Genomic DNA, 19,009 nt, shown 5'->3' with positions numbered 1-19,009 from the left:
TATAGTATTGTGCTTAGTCGCTCAATCATGTCTGACTCTTTGCAACCCCACGGACTGCAGCCCAACAGGCTCCTCCATCCATGGGATTCTCCAGGCAACAATACTGGAGTGGGTTGCCATGCCCTCCTCAAGGGGATCTTCCCAATCCAGGGATTGAACCCAGGTCTCCCACATTGCAGGCAGATTCTTTACTGTCTGAGCCACCAGGGAAGCTGTCCTGGAAGAATTTCCTTTTTACTTCCTTGCAGCCAGGGGTCAATCATGTGAATTAGGCTCAGCCATTCCCACCAGGGACTTTTAATTTTTAGGAGGTGAATTTAAGAGGTGGATGTAGTGTAGGAAGTAGTCATGACAACAGCAGCAGCAGCTGACTCATCCTGAAGTGATGATGCTCAGTGTTTACCGGCAGTAATGGCTATGGCAGAGCAGTGGTGTAATTGACTGTCTATGCAGTCAAAAACACTGATTGGGACAAAGACTGTATTTTAAAAGTTCCAAATCAACTTGTAGGGGGTGTTTCCACTGTTCCAAGGTTCTGTCTTCAGCTCTGTCTCTAACATGGACATCAAAAAGTGAAAGCTGTATTAGAAAGCATTGGTGAAAGTGTGGTATATGGGACTATGGGGGTGAGGGGTATTCCTGCTCTCTTTTGTTCCTGAGACCCCAGCTGGGATGTTGAATTCAGACCCAGGTGCTGATCTTTTATGGAGGAAAGTGACAGGCTAGAGTCTGGTTAAAGAAGAATGATCAGGACGAGGAAGGAACTCAACCACGAAGCATGAAGAACAGTAGAAATGACAGATATGAGTCAGCCTAGAGAGGAACTGCCTTTATGTTGGGAGAAGGCATATGTCTGAACTTTTAAATCTTTTTTCACTTTCTATTAAGTGAAAGAAGATTCAGTTCTCTGTGGCTCCATGGAACATAGCTGGCATCACTGCTACTAGTGAGTTTCAGCTTAACATGAGAAGGGTTTAGTAGTTGGGTCTGTGATATACACAGTGGAACAGGCTGGCTCATAATATAATGGGCTCCCTGACACTGGAGGTGTGCACACAAAACTGGATGAACTCTTAAGAGTGTATTGTGTGAGAAAATCCTATTTTGTGTGGATGAAAGAAGAGCTGGTGTCCTTCCAGTTTCTCTCCAGTTCTGAAATCTGACCAAATCCATAGGCCAGGTTGGGATGGGCAGGAAGCTGGAGGTAGGAAGATCAGGGGAAATGCAAATTGTGAGTTGTTATTTTTAAAAAAAGGAATGGAGGATTGCATTATTCTCAGTTCCTCATCACTCCCTGTATTTCTCTAGAGATAGAATACATTTTCCTGTCCTGCTAATGTTGGGTTGGCCAAGTGATTTGCTTTGGCTCACAGTGTAAGTAGAAGTGACCATTCCAAGCATGGTCTCAAAGGGGCACTGGATTTTTTTACTCACTCATCTTGTGCTTTGCCATTACCATGTGAAAATACATGCCCTTGGTAGGTAACACAGAATAGAGACTCATGGAGTAGACTCACCTAGCCAACCAACAGATATCCAGCCTTAAGCAGAGCTGCCCTAACCAACCTATGGATACGTGAGAGAGAAATACATGCTTTATTGTTGTGAAAAGTGAAAGTGAAAGCTCTTCAGTCATGTCTGACTCTTTGCAACCCCATGGAGTATACAGTCCATGGAATGCTCCAGGCCAGAATACTGGAGTGGGTAGCCGTTCCCTTCTCCAGGGGATCTTCCCAACCCAGGAATTGAACCCAGGTCTCCCACATTGCACATGGATTCTTAACCAGCTGAGCCACCTACAGCACTTAGATTTGTTGGTTATTTGCTATGTAGCATTATTATGGCATTTAGACAGATAGGATATTCCAACAGACCTTCAGATACAGCATTGAGAGTAGTTCCCAGGCTTCTACTGGCCTTTCCAGGGTATGAGAAAGTAGCACTTGAGGAAAGAACTCATTCCAACAGACTGTGGGCACGTTCTTTTCTGGGTATAGATACTGCTGGGAATGGATGGTCAAGGTCACTTCATGGGGCACAAATCCAACATTAGGGGCACTTTGTGGGTTTGGGGGAAAGAATGTGAGGAGGAAGCCAACCTCACTTCAGGTCATGGAAAGAGGCCGACCTGGGCACTCAAAACAAGTGTGGATGGGAGTACCATCCTGAGAAACAGTTTATTTATGTTATAATGACACAAATTCTTTGCCACATCTCTCATCAAGAGATGAAGTCTGCTTCGCCTTCTCTTGAATCTGGGCTGGCTCTGTGACTTGTTCTGACCAGTAGAATGTAGGGCATGTGTCACCGAATAACTTCCAATACTTGGCCTTAAGAGATCTTCCACTCCCTCCTATGTATTTGGGATACTCCTTCTTAGAGTCTAGCTGCCATGCTGTAAGGAAGCCCAAGCAGTCATGTAGAAAAGTCCCACGAAGGAAAACTGAAACTTTTGGCTAACAGTTCCAACTAAACTCCCAGATAGCAACCAGCAGCAACTTTTAGCCATGTGAATGAGGCCATATGCCAGCCAACACTGTATGAAGCAGAAAACCACCTAGTTGTTCTAAGAAATCTCAATCCCAAACTGCAAAAACAGTTTACTCAAAATAAACTAAAACCTAGAGGCAGGATTAATTCTAGGACACTCCCAGTAATGTTTGGTTTCAAGGTCAAGGACATGACTGTATTATTCTTGACAGTAAAATCTCATAAAGATTTCAAGCAGTGCCTTATGGACTTCTTATCTAGGTGAAAGTGCTTCTAAGGATCTTAAGGATTTGTCCATCGGTACGCTGACTCACGAAACAAGGGAGAACCTTGTGTTGAGACTTAGGGATGTAGTTTTTGTTGAATGGAGTGAAACTCAGTAAGGTTCATGGGAAATACACAAAATTTTTGATTATTTTCTCCTCACCTAACAGAATTGTACCAGCATAAGTACCAGTAGCTTGGACTAAAATAGACAAAGACAGTTCAAAATGAAATGAGGGCACTGGGCACCCACTGAAGCAGCCTGAACAAATTACTCTGCTGCAAACCAAGGGAAAGGAGGAATGACTCAGAGGATGGAGCCAAGAACCCACAGGGTGAAGAACCACAGAGAATCACATTTCTGGACTCTGGAGCAGGGGGAAATTGTGACATTTGCACCATGGAATCTTAGATTTCCTAAAGACTTAAGGACTGCTATGTTTATTATCCCCTTTTAAGTGGGAGTTTCTATTATGATTTTCCTGTCCCTGTCTTCCCGTTATATGTTAGATATGAGGGGAAAAGATAACTTACAGAAAAGTTGCAAGTTTACTACAAATGCTATTTTGAACAATTTGAGAGTAAATTTTTGACACAATGCCACATTACCCTGAAATCTTAGGTGCATATTTCCAACATAAGTTATTGTTGTTGTTCAGTTGCTCTTTGCGACCCCATGGACTGCAGCACACCAGGCTTCCCTGTCCTTCATTATCTCTAACATAGCTGCTGCTGCTAAGTTGCTTCAGTCATGTCTGACTCTGTGTGACCCCATAGACAGCAGCCCACCAGGTTCCTCTGTCCCTGGGATTGTCCAGGCAAGAATACTGGAGTGGGTTGCCATTTCCTTCTCCAATACATGCATGCATGCTAAGTCGCTTCAGTCGTCTCCGACTCTGTGCAACCCTATGGATAGCAGCCCATCAGGATCCTCTGTCAACGGGATTCTCTAGGCAAGAATACTGGAGTGGGTTGCCATTTCCTTCTCCAATACATGCATGCATGCTAAGTCGCTTCAGTCGTGTCCGACTCTGTGCAACCCTATGGACAGCAGCCCATCAGGATCCTCTGTCCATGGGATTCTCTAGGCAAGAATACTGGAGTGGGTTGCCATCTCCTTCTCCATTGTTAAGGTCAGGTGTCCAGAACCCCCGCCTCTCTCCAAAACCCTGCCCCAAACTGCATTTTATTTTAGATTAGGTTGGGACTAGATGAAGCGGTAAAGACATAACTACAATCATCAAAATCAAGAAATTAATATTATGTACTACTATTAGCTTACCTTTAGTCCTAAGTCAACTTTCACTGGTTGTCTCCAAAGTATTTTTTATGGCAGAAGGAGCCACTTCAGAATCATAGTAATGCATTTGGTTTCCATTTCTCTTTAGTTTCCTTCAATGGGGAACAGTTCTGCATCTTTCCTCGATGATCATGACCTTGACAATTTTTTTAGGATTTCAGCATGGTTATTTTGTAGAATGTTTCATAATTTGGATTTCTCTAATGTTTCCCATCAAAATTACAAGTGTTTTGTAGGAGAGGTACTTTGAAGTTATGTAAATATATCATTAAAGTTTCTTTATCCTAATTAAGCTTAAAAGCTTCTGCACAGCAAAGGAAACTATAAACAAGATGAACAGACAACTCACAGAATGGGAGAAAATATTTGCAAGCGAAGCAACTGACAAGGGATTAATCTCAAAAAATATGTAAGCAGCTCATGTAACTCTGTCAGAAAAACAAACAACCCAATCAAAAAATGAGCAGAAGATCTAAATAGACTTTTCTCCAAAGAAGACATACATATGGCCAAAAAGCACATGAAAAGATGCTCAATATCACAAATTGTCAGAGAAATGCAAATCAAAACTACAATAAGGTATCACCCCATACCAGGCACAATGGCCATCATTAAAAAGTCTACAAACAGGAAATGCTGGAGAAGATATGGAGAGAGGGGAATCCTCCTATACTGCTGGTGGGGATGTTAACTTGTACAACCACTATGGAGAACAGTATGGAGGTTCCTTAAAAAACTAAAAGTAGAACAGCCATATGATCCAACAACCCCACTCCTGGGCATTTACTCTGAGAAAAACATAAGCTGAAAAGATTCATGCACCCCAATGTTCACTGCAGCACTATTTACAATAGCCAAGACCTAGAAGCAATTTAAATGTCCATCAACAGAGAAATGGATAAAGAAGATGTGGTTCATATATACACTGCAATACTACTCAGCAATAAAAAAGAACAAAATAATGCCATTTGCAACAACACGAATGGACCTAGAGATTATCATATCAAGTGAAGTAAGTCAGACAGAAAAAGACAAATATATCACTCATACATGAAATCTAATTAAAAATGATATAAATGAACTTATTCACAAAACAGAAACAGAGTTCCAGATATTGAAAACAAACTTATGGTTAACCAAAGGGAAACACTGCAGCGAGGTGGGGGTTTTAAATCAGGAGCGTGGGTTCTTTTTTACCTTCTGGCATAAGATTTTCCAGGCTCATCTTGTAATATCCCTGAAATCAACCTTTCCTCCTAGAATACCTAGTTCCTTTTATTGGAAAATGGTATTTAGAAACTAAGATTTGGGTGCTAGGTTGCTTCCCTCGTGGCTCAGATAGTAAAGAATCTGCCTGCAATGTAGGAGACCTGGGTTCGATCCCTGGGTCAGGAAGATCCCCTGGAGAAGGAAAAAGCAACCAACTCCAGTATTCTTGCCTGGGAAATCCCATGGACAGAGGAGCCTGGCAGGCTACAGTTCATGGGGTCACAAAGAGTCGGACACAACTGAGCGACTAACACTTTTGGGAAGCTTCTGCCCTCAAGACTTCTCCCAGGTATTCACTCATATTTACATATAAACACACAGCTATATTTATTTTATTATCTATGTATTGAAACTATGAATTCACAGCAATTTCCCCAATTCTAGTAAAGTATCAGAGTTCCTTTCAGTTTTCTACTTGTCTATACTTGTAACTCCCTTTTCTGGCAGTCAGAAACTTGGGTGACTCTCATTACCTATATACAGTTACTTTTAATCAGTCTCCCTGTATTTGACAATCTCCTCACCCCAATGGGACTCCAGCTCCCTGCAGTGGGCTGACCTACTTCACAGAAATCCCCCAATACTCCATGGGTGCCCTCTTTACTCTGCTTAGGCTTTGATATCCTGTGCTGGGCTGCCACTCCCCTCCCCTTACCCTTCTCCTTGTTCACTTGGGCTCTGACACACACTCGAAGAAGGCAATGGCACCCCACTCCGGTACTCTTGCCTGGAAAATCCCATGGATGGAGGAGCCTGGTAGGCTGCAGTCCATGGGGTCGCTAAGAGTCAGACATGACTGAGCGACTTCACTTTCACTTTTCACTATCATGCATTGGAGAAGGCAATGGCACCCCACTCCAGTACTCTTGCCTGGAAAATCCCATGGATGGAGGAGCCTGGTAGGCTGCAGTCCATGGGGTCGCTAAGAGTCAGACACGACTGAGCAACTTCACTTTCACTTTTCACTGTCATGCACTGGAGAAGGAAATGGCAACCCACTCCAGTGTTCTTGCCTGGAGAATCCCAGGGACGGGGGAGCCTGGTGGGCTGCCGTCTCTGGGGTCACACAGAGTTGGATACGACTGAAGCAATTTAGCAGCAGCAGCAGCAGCTGACACACTATCCATGTGGACTATCCTATGACATGTGGACTCCTACCTTGTTCATCCCTGCCTAATGGCCTTTGGACTCAATTATTCAGCAACAGGAAGAGGAAGAAGATAATTTGTTTTATAGTTCATATGTTCCTGAACCTGATTAATCATACTTAATATAGATGATACAATTCTGGACTTGAACCTGAAGTTATAATGGGATGAACCTTTGGAAAATTTGGAGTGGGGGAGGTTAATGTATTTTACATGGGGGAGGAATTGAAATAATTTGTGGTCTCTGGGCAAACTGCAGTCGATTAAAAAAGATAGCTGCCAATTCTTTACCCCTCCTCTCATCAAATGGTAGAGTCTATTTTTACTCCCCTTGAATCTGAATTGCACTGTAATTTATCTGAAATGCTCACACGGACTTCCCCGGTGGCACAGTGGATAAAAATCCACCTGCCAGTGCAGGGGACACAGGTTTGATCCCCGGCCGGAGAAGATCCCACATGCTGCAGAGCAACAAAGCCCAGTGAGCCACAACTACTGAGCCTGCACTCTTGGGCCCGAGAGCCACAAATACTGAGCCTGTGTGTCACAACTAAGGAAACTCGTGTGTTTTAGAGCGGCAGCTACTGAAGCCTGCATGCCTAGAACCTGTGCTTCACAAGAGAAGCCACCACAGTGAGAAGCCTGCACAGCTCAATAAAGAGTAGCCCCTGCTCACTGCAACAAGAGAAAGCATGCGTGAAGCAACGAAGACCCAGCTAGCCAAAAATAAATACATAACATGAGAATAAAGAAAGAAAACGCCCACAGACCCGGCGCTTAAGGCTAGGCCCTCTGGGATGTGCATCTTCTCCCGTTGTCCTTGAAATGCTCATTCCAGGAGTCACAGTCAAGTTTGTGAGAAAACCCAACTAGCCACGCGAGAGGCCCTTGTGGAGAGGCCCAGGTGAAGAACCAAGACTCCTGATCCATGACCCATTCTGACCCAACCCCCAACCAGTGCCAGCTGCCAGCCATTGTGAATGACACCATTTTGGAACTTCTAACTGTGCCACTGCCTCAGCTGACACCATGTGAAGCAGAACTGCTAGTTTACTCACAAAACTGTGAAAAAGAGATGGTTAATTTTAAGATACTAACCTTTGAGGTGGTGTGTTATACAGAAATAAATAACTGAAATAACTATCTACATTGTGGCAGGCACTATTCTATGCTCTTATCTACTAGGGTGAAAAAAAATGTAAAATGACAGGTGCAATGAGGGTACTATAAGAGGGCAGAGGAAATCACTAACCAGTTGAAGGCAATCTGCAGGGGAGAAGCAGTCAGCTGGGTGGTTCTGGGAAGATCAGCATTGGATGGGTAAACATCAAACCCAGATTCCAGCTTTTGTCCAATCAGCACTGCAGCTTCCTCCCTCTGGTATCTCTTCATGGTATTAATTTTTCATCTGACAAAGTCAAGAGTGAAAAGAACTGAAGAAGGTTATCTTGGGTCTGTTTCTGTCTCTAACTCCATTTCAGGTTTAGACAGCTGGGCAATGGTGTCCTGGGCGGCTTTTGACTTTCTGGACCTTTCTGAAGCAAGAAACTGACCAATGCTAGGTACCTTGGGATGGGGGAGCTGTTGAGGCTGTGTCAAGCCTCAGTGGACTCTGCAGGTTCCCAAGAGATGGACTGTAAGCAAGTGTTGTTCCTTTTTCTGCTTTCTGGCCACAGAGTGGGTCTTTGGGTAGGTCTGTGACCCCTAACCTCCCCTCGATTCTGTCTCTTGGTCATTTTCTGGACATATAAAACAAACACCTCCATTTTCCCCTTCTCACCTTTTTCAGAAAGGGGACTATTCTGACCCATCCTCACTCAGCAGTCAGGCATTTTTCTCTAGGCATAGACAGTTGGGGCCAGCTTTACCCTTACCAGTTCCCTGGTGAACAACTCTTGACTTCTGTGTTCGAAATATAATAGTTCCTCCCCTCTCCCGTTCCCACATTATCAAGATGATCATAAGCATTCATTAGCAGTATTTGTAAAATATGCAAAATATTTAATATACTTAGTAGTAGTTTTAGTCACCCAGTTGTGTCTGACTCTTTGCGACCGAATGCACTATAGACTGCTAGAGTCCTCTGTCCATGGGATTCTACAGGCAAGAATACTGGGGTTGGTTGTTGTTACATTCTCCAGGGGATCTTCCCAACCCACGGGTTGAACCTGGGTCTCCTGTGCTGCAGACAGATTCTTTATTGTCTGAGCTATAGGGAAATATACTTACATATATGTAAAATAATATATTTAACAAATATTCTAGGTATTTTAACAAATGTCTATTCAGTGCCAACTATGTCTGTGGTCTAGTTCTAGGAGCTGAAGATATAGTAGTAAACAAGAGAGAAAGTTCCTGCACTCATGCATCTGATCTAATGAGAGAGAGAAAGACAACAATAAACTAAATGTTTAATTTTGGGTAGTGATAACTACTCTGAAAAAAATCATGCAGGTTAGGCAGATTTGGGTGGGGGGAACTATTCTACATAGGTTAGTCTGAGAAGCCCTCTCTCATAAGGTGACATTTGAGAGATCTGAATGTAAAATAGGGGTAAGTATTGGGCTTCCCAGGTGGCTCAGTGGTAAAGAATCCACCTGCCAATGCAGGAGATGTAGAAGATACAGGTTCAATCCCTTAGTTGGGAAGATCCCCTGGAGAAGGAAATGGTAACCCACTCCAGTATCCTTGCCTGCAAAATCCCATGGACAGAGGAGCCCGGCAGGCAGCAGTCCAAGGAGTTGAAAAGAGGCGGACACGACTGATTGACTGAGCACAGGAGGCATTTCATAGGTGTTTCAGGCTAACTGAATAGCAAATACAAACATCCTGAGGCAGGAAGAAACAGGGTAAGTTCAAGGAATAGCAGCAGTTAGGTTAGTGTGGCTAAAGCAGGTAGAGCATGGTACAGGATGACAGCAGAAGAAAGGGATAGGGGAATAGAGATAAAAATCAGATAAGACAGGGCTTCTACAGATGTGGAGTTTTTTCTAAATACATATTTTTTTCTAAATACGTGTCTGACTCTTTGCGACCCTATGGATTGCAGCCCACCAGGCTCCTCTGTCCATGGGATTCTCCAGGCAAGCATACTGGAGCGGGTTGCCATTTCCTCTTACAGGGAATCTTCCTGACCCAAGGACTGCACCCACATCTCCTGCCTCTTCTGGATTAACAGGCAGATTTTTTTTTTTTTTTTACCACTGAGCCACCTGGGAAGCCCTTTTTCTAAATAAAGTGGCATGAATTGATTTATGACTACAGTGATCTCCCTACATGCTTAGAGAATAGATTGGGGAGGGGGTATGGTGAAGGTAGAAGCAGGGTCACCAATTAGGAGTCTATTTTATAATCCAGGCCACCATGATGGTGGCTTGGTCTAGGATGGTTACAGCAGAGTTAGCAAGTGGTTGATTCTGATAATTTGAAGGTAGCCCTGACAAGACTTGCTGAGGGTCTGGAAATGGCCTTTAAGAATAAGAAAAGCACATCAAGGACACCTTTTAGGTTTGGGACTTGGGGAAATGGATGAACAACAGTGAGATGAACAGTGGAGAACGCCATTCTCTGAGGTGAGTAAGAATGGAGTGGAGTGTAGGGAGTAGGTTGTTGGGGGCAGAATGTGTGGAGTTTGAGATGCCAGTAGGAGAGGCAGTTGAATATGAGTCGGTTGGTCAGGGCTGGAGATAGAAAATTTTGCAGTCATCAGCATGCAGATATTATAAATCACCCCTTGGGAGTGTACACAGAAAAGAGCATCGTGTACTATGGGCTGGGGCCTTCAACAACCAGGAAAGAGGAGAAGCCCAGGAACGAGACAGAGTGGTGGCCAGTGAAGTGAGGAAAGCGTGGTGTCCAGGAAGCCAAGTGAAGAAAGTAGATTCTGTATGATCACAACCACGTGTCAACTCCTGAGCCTCAATTTTCTCATCTGTGAAGTGGGGAGAGTAACAACTACCTGACTTCATGGTGTTAAGATTGAGGCAACGTACGTAAAGCAGTTACACTTGCGTCGGACTGGCTGTAGGAAGCTCTTTCAGTGTATGGTAGCACTTTAGAGTAGGCTGCCACAGCCCCTCAGCTGCCCCATCCACCAAAGTGATAGCACCTCCATGAGTCCTACTCAGGAATGAGGTGCCTCCCCACTGAGGCAATCAGGTGGGCCCGGGTCAAATCTGAAGCAAGCGACTTCAGTGCCTAAACCTCTCATCTAGACAGCTTCCAGCCCTTATCTGCAAATCAACAAGTGGGAAATAATGGTTTTAGAGCCAGAATTCTGCCTCTGCCTCATACCAGCTGAGCAAGAGTCTTAAATTTCTTGAGCCTTGAACTCTATCTGTAAAATGGGAACAATCTCTTACTTCATGGCATTGAGTCCAGGTCCGTTCATACTGTAAATAAAGCCAGCTGCTCTTCCTTTGCATGGCAGCGTAGGAGTTACTTGGGCTCCTGGACATCCTCCCACGCAATGCATGGTGGGGGATGCGCTAGAACAGGCACCCACACACTCCCAATCCGAGCTGGGTGGGTCTCCGATATCCCCTAGCCTGGGCTGTCGGACAGTGAGTCCAGAGAAGCGGAGACTCGTCCACTTTCTTTTCCGCAGGATGCCAGGTGAGCCACGCCTCCTTGCTGGGCCCCCCACCTTCCCAGCTTGGTAGAGGGACCTAGCTCCGCCCAGGGAAGGGGTTCGAACCTCTCAAAGAATCCTTCCGCTGTCCTACCTCCCGCTGGGCATCGAATCCGTTTCCAGGGCAACCTTTCTCCGCCCCTCTTCCTGACCCCAACTCAGTCTACCGAGGTCCAGCGTTCTGGAAAGCTGCCGCGGCCCCAACCCCTCCAGACAACAACCAGCCTGCCCTCTTCTCCTCCCTCTTCTCTGACGCCGCGCCACAGGCCCAGGCGCGTACCCTGCTCTTTAGCCCTGCAGGAAGTGGCGGCGCCTCTCGGGGGCAGCTCGGAGGAAGAGGAGGAAGGGACGCTTAGTAGGGACCGAACCCTCACGGTGCGGGCTTGAGAGGGCAGCGTGGGAACCCGAGACCTCATCGCGGAGCCTGCGTGCTGCTAACCGTCTCCCCGAACGGCTCCGCCCCGGGAGCCCACCCTCCACAGGCCCCGCCCCTCAGCTCGACCACGCCCCTCCACCGGTCCCGCCCCTCCACCGGGCCCCGCCCCAGGTGGCCCCGCCCTCCAGCTACAGTCCCGAAAACTCTGCTTCTACCGGGGCCCTGCCCCCGCCCCGCTGGCGGCCCCGCCCCAGCCCGCGCCCGCGCCTTGGGCGCACTTCTGCTAGCTGGGCTGCTGAGCCGGCCGGAGTCGCCGAGGTCCGCCGCCTGCCCGCCGGTGCCGCTCCTTCGCCTCCCCCCGCCTCCCGGTCCCTCCCCCAAGTGCTGTGGTCTGGCAGTGCCTGGCTGGCGGCCCGCGGGCGGGCCGCCCTCCCCGCGGTAGCCCACCCCCCTCTTAAAGCGGCGGCGGGAAGATGAAGTTTCGGGAGCCGCTCCTGGGCGGCAGCGCCGCGATGCCGGGCGCGTCCCTGCAGCGGGCCTGCCGCCTCCTCGTGGCTGTCTGCGCGCTGCATCTTGGCGTCACCCTCGTCTATTACCTGGCCGGCCGAGACCTAAGACGCCTGCCTCAGCTGGTCGGAGTCCACACACCGCTTCAGGGCAGCTCTCACGGCGCCGCCGCTATCGGGCAGCCCTCCGGGGAGCTCCGGCTGCGAGGGGCCGCACTGCCGCCGCCTTTCCGGAACTCTTCCGAGCCGCGTTCGCGGGCCGCCTCCAACCCAGACGCGGACTCTCGCCCCGGCCCTGGCCCGGGCCCAGGGAGCAACTTGACTTCGGCCCCAGTGCCCTCCACCACAACACTGTCGCTGACCGAATGCCCTGAGGAGTCCCCGCTGCTCGGTAAGTTCCCCATGGAGGTTCGCCCATGCCCTCTTCCACAACAGACAGCCCCCCTGTTCCGGATCAGAACCCCTAATCCGCAGACAGAGGTTCCGTGCTGGACTGGGGTGAGAGGTTGGGAGGTGAGTTCCTTCGGATTCATGGAGGCTGAGGGTTTTGGAAAGCCCTTAGGCCCCTCCGACCCCAGAACCGGAGAAGACCTTGGAGACTTCCCAGCTCTGGCCCAAACCTCAAAAAGTTTCGGGAGTTTGAGTCCTACTAACTCGGAGCAGTCTTCGCCCTGCTAACTCTGCTTAGGGACTACCAGGCAGCTCAGAGTAACCCTCTCTAGCTTAGAAAAGTGATGATGAGGCCTCCAGCAGGGAAGGGAGCATACCTCCCAGGTCACACCTCTGTCTTCCGTAGACCCACCGTCTCCTGAGTGTGGATTAACTTTATTCCTAAGCCTTTGGGAACGTGACTTGTCCCTAAACCTCTGGTTTTTCATCTGTTAAATGGAAATAAGAAGATTTACCTGTTTCAGGGGACTCTTTTGGAAGATTAGACGAAGCAGTGTAAACAAGAGTTTAATGTGGGTAAGCCCTCGGTAAATTGTCACTATTGTGTTCAGTTCCTCCTCTCTATAGATGCCTGCCCTGGGGCCCTCCTACCCAGCTTCCTGCCCTTGTAGGTTCCCAAAATGTCTGTGAGCAGGGCCCTCCCAGGGGCGGAGTGTGTTTGTACCAGTGTAGTGTGTATCCTGGGAGCTGGAGGGCTAAAATGTAAGTAACCAGTTAGTACCATGTTGACCCTTCCTTGGTAGCAACCTGGAGTCTCCGCTATCTTGCCCAGATGATCTGAACTGGCGCCTCCAGCCTGTGTTTCAGCGGGAGCAGAGAGCTTGGGTCGGTGGGTCTGCGTTCCTTATGTCAGGAAGAGGCTGAGCCCATGCCCATCGGAACCTCCCCTAGACCTGTAATCCACTGGCAGTCAAGCTTAAGGCAGCCACAGGTTGCTCAGTTTCAATGCGAGGATGTCGAGAATGTCATTCTGAATGAGGGACCCAGCAGAAGGGCAGGCATCCTGCCAGTAGGAACTGTCACTTTTTCGAAGAGCCCTGGCAGAGCAAGCCTCCTGCACACTCTTGCTCAATTTTTCCAATAATTACTTCAGTATTTTCATATCAAGTTTGGGAGGATGTTCTTGGAATTGGTCAGACATAAATTGTGGTAATAAAGGAATTTTTTTTTTTTTTTTTTTTTTTTTTTAACCAGAAGCTTGAATTCCTTTGGACTTGATGGTTAGTCTGGGTGACAAACTGGTCCTGGAAATGAAATGAAATCTTTGCCATGCTGCTGTGTGTCTGACTTCAGACATGTTACAGGGGTCCTCAGAATCCCTTTCTCATGTGTAAAATGGGCTTGTCCATGCTTAACTCACAGGGTTATTTTTAGGACTGTATGAGATTGTGTTTGTTAAGTACATGGCAAATAGGACCCAGGATTTGAAGTTCCATTTTGTCAGCCTCTGGAGATGGCCCTGAACAGCATAGAAAGGGGAAGAGAGCTGGAGAATCTTCACACCCCAGAGGGACTTCCCTAGTGGCTCAGACGGTAAAGAGTCTCCCTGCAATACGGTAAAAAAAAAAAAATCTGCCTGCAAGGCAGAAGACCTGGGTTCTATCCCTGGGTCGGGAAGATCCCCAGGAAAGGGAATGGCTACCCATTCCAGTATTCTTACCTGGAGAATTCCATGGACAGAGGAGCCTGGCAGGTTACAGTCCATGGGGTCGAAAAGAGTCGGATACAACTGAGCAACTAACACAACAACAACAGACCCCAGAGAAGCCAGATTTTGACCTTCTGTTTTTAATTGTTGCCCAGATATTATGTAGAAAGAAAGAGAAATCCTTTAGCAAATTAAAGGAAAGTAACCCAGAGATGATTAGAATAGTGTTTGAAGTATGGGACCTTCTCAGTGAAGCACGAGAGGCTGCGGTGGCCTGTGTTCACTTTGTTTTGTTTCGTAATGATGTTGCTGGTGATGGGTGGCCAGTCACTTGTTTCTGAGTTGACTCTGATGGCACAAACAGACTTCCTGAGAGATAAAGTTTTGGAGAGCACAGGTTGGGGGTGGGGAGAGGCCCTGGGCCTTCTCTAGCTTGTCCACCTTAATGTGACATGCATGCGACCCTGACGTTTTGGCTCCTGCCAAGGCAGCTCTAGAAGTTCAGGGCGGAGGGTTTCTCTTCACTATTATTGAGCCCTTAGGTTCGAGGACTGGATACTCGCAATGTGGAGGTTCCTGGTTAGGAGAGGGCCTTGAGAAAGCTGAAAGTCTCCAGGGACGTGTTTGTGTGGGTTGGGGGAGTCAAGCCCATCTGTTCAGCTGGGCAGGTGTCAGCTAAAGGCCTAGCATGGTGGTTTTGAGGTCACTGGGAGAAAGCACCCTCGGGGTTTGAAGCTGTGGCCTTTTCACTACTTGCAGTTCCTTTGCACAACTGGGCTCTGCTCTCTGGCATCCAAGGGTCTGTGCCTGATGCTTGGCTCTCTCCTGGCTGGTGGGTGATGGGTGACAGGCATGCCCTGCCTGCTGGAGCCAGGCACCAGGCTGGGCTGCTCACAGGTCCCTGTTCAATCTGTCCTGGGTTGTCAGAGCCTCAGCCAGACTTTGCACCCCACTCCAGTACTCTTGCCTGGGAAATCCCATGGATGGAGGAGCCTGGTAGGCTACAGTCCGTGGGGTCACGAAGAGTCTGACACAACTGAGCGACTTCACTTTCACTTTTCATTTTCATGCATTGGAGAAGGAAATGGCAACCCACTCCAGTGTTCTTGCCTGGAGAATCCCAGGGACAGAGGAGCCTGGTGGGCTGCCGTCTATGGGGTCGCACAGGGTCGGACATGACTGATGCGACTTAGCAGCAAGCAGCAGCAGCAGCAGCAGCCAGACTTCAGTACACTTCAAAGTTGGAGTCCTGCTTCTGTCTACCCTGTACATCAGGGCAGGTTTCAGTGTTTGGAGCCAGAGTAGGCCCTGTCCCCAGATCCCTGCTGGGTTGAGGTGAGGCTTTCGGGAATGAGAGCTATAGGGGAGAGGTGGGTCTTTGCTAAGGATTCCTGCAAGTTCCCAGGGAGTCCTCCCAGGGAGTCCAGGCCCTTGGCCTGGCTGTGCAGCATCTCACTGAGTATGGCATTAAGGCTCCCTTTTCTGGCTGCCTAGGTGTTTGCCTGAGATGTAGTCAGCCTGGGAGGAGTAGCGGCCTTGCGCTGAGTTACTTTTCTGGGAATGTTTATTTCTGCTTGGATTTGGCAGCAGCACAACATACTTGACTGGCACTGCCCGCCTAGAGAGGGGCTGGCTGAGGGGTGGGCAGTGGCTCAGGTAGGACTGGTTAGGGGAGGCCAGCCTGACCTGGACAGTTGGTTTTAGCCCTTGGGATAGTGGCGGGAGGGTATGAGTATAGGACTGCCCAAACTTGAGGCCCCGCTTGCCCAGCTCCCCTTTGATGAGATCCTCTTCATATGTTCAGATGAAGACTCTGATCTAGAGGTGGGCACCAGAGAGGCATGGGCGCCTGGGCCAGCCAACAGCTGCAGGTTGCCAGGGCCCTGAGAGAACACTTGTCCATGAGCCCTCTTTCCCAGGTTTCATGGGGGCTGTCAGCCAAGCCTCTGCCGTGGTCTGTGCCCTTGGCAGAACAGAGCACGTGCTGGGCTTCTCCCTGGCTCTTAGCTCCCAGGTGTTTCTCCAGCAGCACACAGTTCCCACTCCCCCCACTCTCCCATCATCACACATGGGACATAGTGTATCTAGAGGACATGTGGCCTCAGCTTGGGAAGGGCTGTCTCTCTCCTTTGGGGATGAGTCCTGGAGCCTCGTAACCTTCTGGCTTGGGGTGGAGCCTCATCCTGGGGCTTGGGGAGGCACCAGGAACTTCCCGTGTCCAGACCTTTAAGCTTTGGGAGGTTCAGTAACAGTCTTTTAAACCAGTTTTGTCCTGTTGCTTTTCCTGGGGAAAATAATTTCCTAACATACACATAGACTTGCTTTCTTGTCTGACAGTCTGAAAAGGAGAAATACCTTCCATGACTTTTTGGCTCACTATTTTCCACGCAGCCTGATGGTTGCAGGAGTATATCCTGCCTGTTATAATTTGACCCAGTTTCTAAGAAAGCACATGGGTGCCTCCACCTGATGAACCGGGTGAAAGTTCCATGGATTACAGGGTGTCTGAGCCACGCATAAGATGGGACTCAAACTGTGGCATCCTGGAACCACAACATCCCAGGATGGGTCTCCAGTTTCCTGGCCCCTGTCATGCACTGTGCTAAAGGGGGAAGGATCTTGCCTCAGGCCACTGAGTCAGGCAGTAGCCAGCTGGGGCTAGAAAAAGTGATATCCTGCTTCCCAGTCTAATGCTTTTCCTTAAAAGTTATTGCCCAGTAGACCCTTAGTGCAGAGGCTCAGGGCAGCTTAATGTGGCCTTGAGTTTGGGAAGATCCCTGCTAGGTTTACAGGTGGGTCCATCTGAGAGGTCTGATATGGTAACAGTTTGTCTGGATTTGACAGTGTGCCTGTTCCTAGGCCGAGTGCTAGAGCTATGGAGAGGGAGACAACAAAATGCCTCCTCTTTTGGAACTCACAATTTAGGCAGAGGTACACGTGCTAAATCACTTCAGTTGTGTCCAACACTTTGTGACCCTATGGGTCGTAGCCCTCTAGGTTCCTCTGTCCTTGGGATTCTCCAGGCAACAATACTGGAGTGGGTTGTGTTGCCCTCCTCCAGGGGATCTTAGCAACCTAGGGATTGAACCTGCGTCTCTTATATCTCGTGCATTGCAGGCAGATTCTTTATCGTGGAGCCACCTGAAAAGCCCCTTTAGGCAGAGGAGGCATAATTAAACCATACTGATGTCACTTAGGGAAGCCACAGTGTGTCCAAGCATTTTAGTCTTTCTGCCTCCCTGTCCATCCCCTTTCCTTCCTTCCTTTCTTCTTTCTTTCTCTTATTCAGAAACCCAGAACTGGGACCAAAGTTTTCCAGTCCTGGCTTTATCTGATTGTGTGAAAATGTTCCTCTAATTTCTGAAGCCTTGCATTAGCTCTGCTGGGTAATCTTTAACTTGCTGCTTTATAATGACTATAATGATACATCAGTGGCCGTATGGTTGGATATTATGGGCTTTGGTTAGCAGCAGAGTAGGGGGTTCCAGGCTGGGACTAGACAAATTTATGGTTTGGGGAAGACAAAACAGTTAATCCCGGATCTTCCATGGATTCCAGCTGGGGACCCTCTAGATCCTGGGGGCAGGGCCAGGAGTCTCATCCCCTTCAGGCTCAGCTGAGCTCTGGCCAGTATGTGAAGGGGGCCCAGGGATCCTGTGGTCAAGTCAGACCTGGTGATTTCTTCACTGACCCCCTTCCACCTTGCCTCCTATGCCTGACTTCCTAATCAGCGTTCATGAAGTGGAGATGAAAATTCTGCTTGAAGCCACGTCCACCTGGCAATTCCAGTTCTTCTTATCTGGTTAAGCAGCATTCTGGTTGTTTTAGGACAGTGGTTCTCCCTAGAGCTAACTCCCTCGAGGATCTTTTTACCTTTGCCTCTAGCACTGCCCATGTGGGCTGGGTGATGAGATCACTATAAACCAGACCCTGACATCCGAGGAGCTAACAGGGCGTGCAAATTGGATTCGGTGACATCCACAGGGTTCCACCTGTCCCTTAACTTGGTGAGGGGCCGTGGCTGTGATTGCAAAACCCTCCGTTGTGGGGCCTCTCTGTTTACCTGGGCCTGCGCAGTCACTGGCCAAGGAGAGAGATCTTCGATTATGTTCTAAAGGCCAGACTTCCAAGTTGGAAGGTCGTGGTGGCCTGAAGGACAGGGGACAGGGCCTGGCAAGAAGCTGGTTCTGGGTGAACGTGGCCTAAAGGGATTCGTCCTTAGGAGGCAGAAGGGCTGAGTCACACGCTGAGTGTTTCAGGTTCCACTTTTCAGCCTGGCCCTGCCCGCCCCTTCCCTGTACAAATGCAGGCTAGGGGCTGTATTATTGGCTGTTGCTGAATTCTTTGGCAGGGATTTTAATGTCTGGTCTGGGTGTGTAACGTAGCTGCTTCTCTTTCCCCCTGCCGCCTCTCCAAACCCCTCACAAAGCTCAGAGAGAGAGAGGAGAATTTGTCTCACTGGGATACCAGAGGCCAGGGCCATGGGTCTTGGTTTTGCCTGTTTTTTTTTTTTTTTCTTTGAAGAGCGAGTAATCTTTTTTCCTCCTTTTTGTGAAAGGTAATGAGGGCTCATTGAAAAATATTTGAGAAGTTAAAAGAGTTTGAAAAGCACATGTATATTCCTGTACCTAGACCAGGCATGTTGACAAAGTTTGTCTTGTACATGTTTAAGAATTTAGCTGAGACATTTTTACAAATGGACAGATAGATTGGTATAGATAGATCTAGACAGCCTGATGGCCAGGATTTTTTCACTTAACATTCTATCACGGGCTTGATCCTATACCTTTAAAAACAACAGGGGGTATAGCTTTTATTTTTCAACTGTTGCTAAACACATACAGTTTTTTCTTAGTGGTTTGGTGAGGCTCATGCATAAAACTTTACATACTTTTTGGATTGTTTCCAAAGTAGGGTTTTTTGAAAAG

At 48.1% G+C, this 19,009-nt stretch overlaps 1 protein-coding gene and 1 long non-coding RNA gene across 4 annotated transcripts in view; one reads left to right on the top strand and one right to left on the bottom strand.

The window, feature by feature from the left end:
- LOC120866188 overlaps positions 1-8,011 on the bottom strand; it is a 28,218-nt gene extending 20,207 nt beyond the window's left edge. For 2 of the 3 annotated variants that reach the window (XR_005721607.1, XR_005721609.1), the window contains exon 1: positions 7,724-8,003. This is a non-coding gene — a long non-coding RNA (uncharacterized LOC120866188). Of the gene's footprint in view, positions 1-4,036; positions 4,191-7,723 lie in introns of all 3 variants that reach the window. The other variant, XR_005721608.1, reaches the window with a different exon arrangement.
- A 3,656-nt stretch (positions 8,012-11,667) lies between these two features.
- Positions 11,668-19,009, top strand: part of LOC120866179 (beta-1,4-galactosyltransferase 1) — a 53,005-nt gene continuing 45,663 nt past the window's right edge. The window contains exon 1 of the mRNA XM_040243741.1: positions 11,668-12,374. Within this exon, the coding sequence (XP_040099675.1) occupies positions 11,951-12,374 (424 nt within the window). The 5' untranslated portion in view covers positions 11,668-11,950. The remainder of the gene's footprint in view (positions 12,375-19,009) is intronic.

Source organism: Oryx dammah, unplaced genomic scaffold (genome assembly GCF_014754425.2).
Source record: "Oryx dammah isolate SB20612 unplaced genomic scaffold, SCBI_Odam_1.1 HiC_scaffold_1, whole genome shotgun sequence".
In the NCBI taxonomy this organism is placed as follows: Eukaryota; Metazoa; Chordata; class Mammalia; order Artiodactyla; family Bovidae; genus Oryx; species Oryx dammah.
Note: the sequence above shows the minus strand (reverse complement) of the source record. Positions and strands in the feature narration are given on the sequence as shown.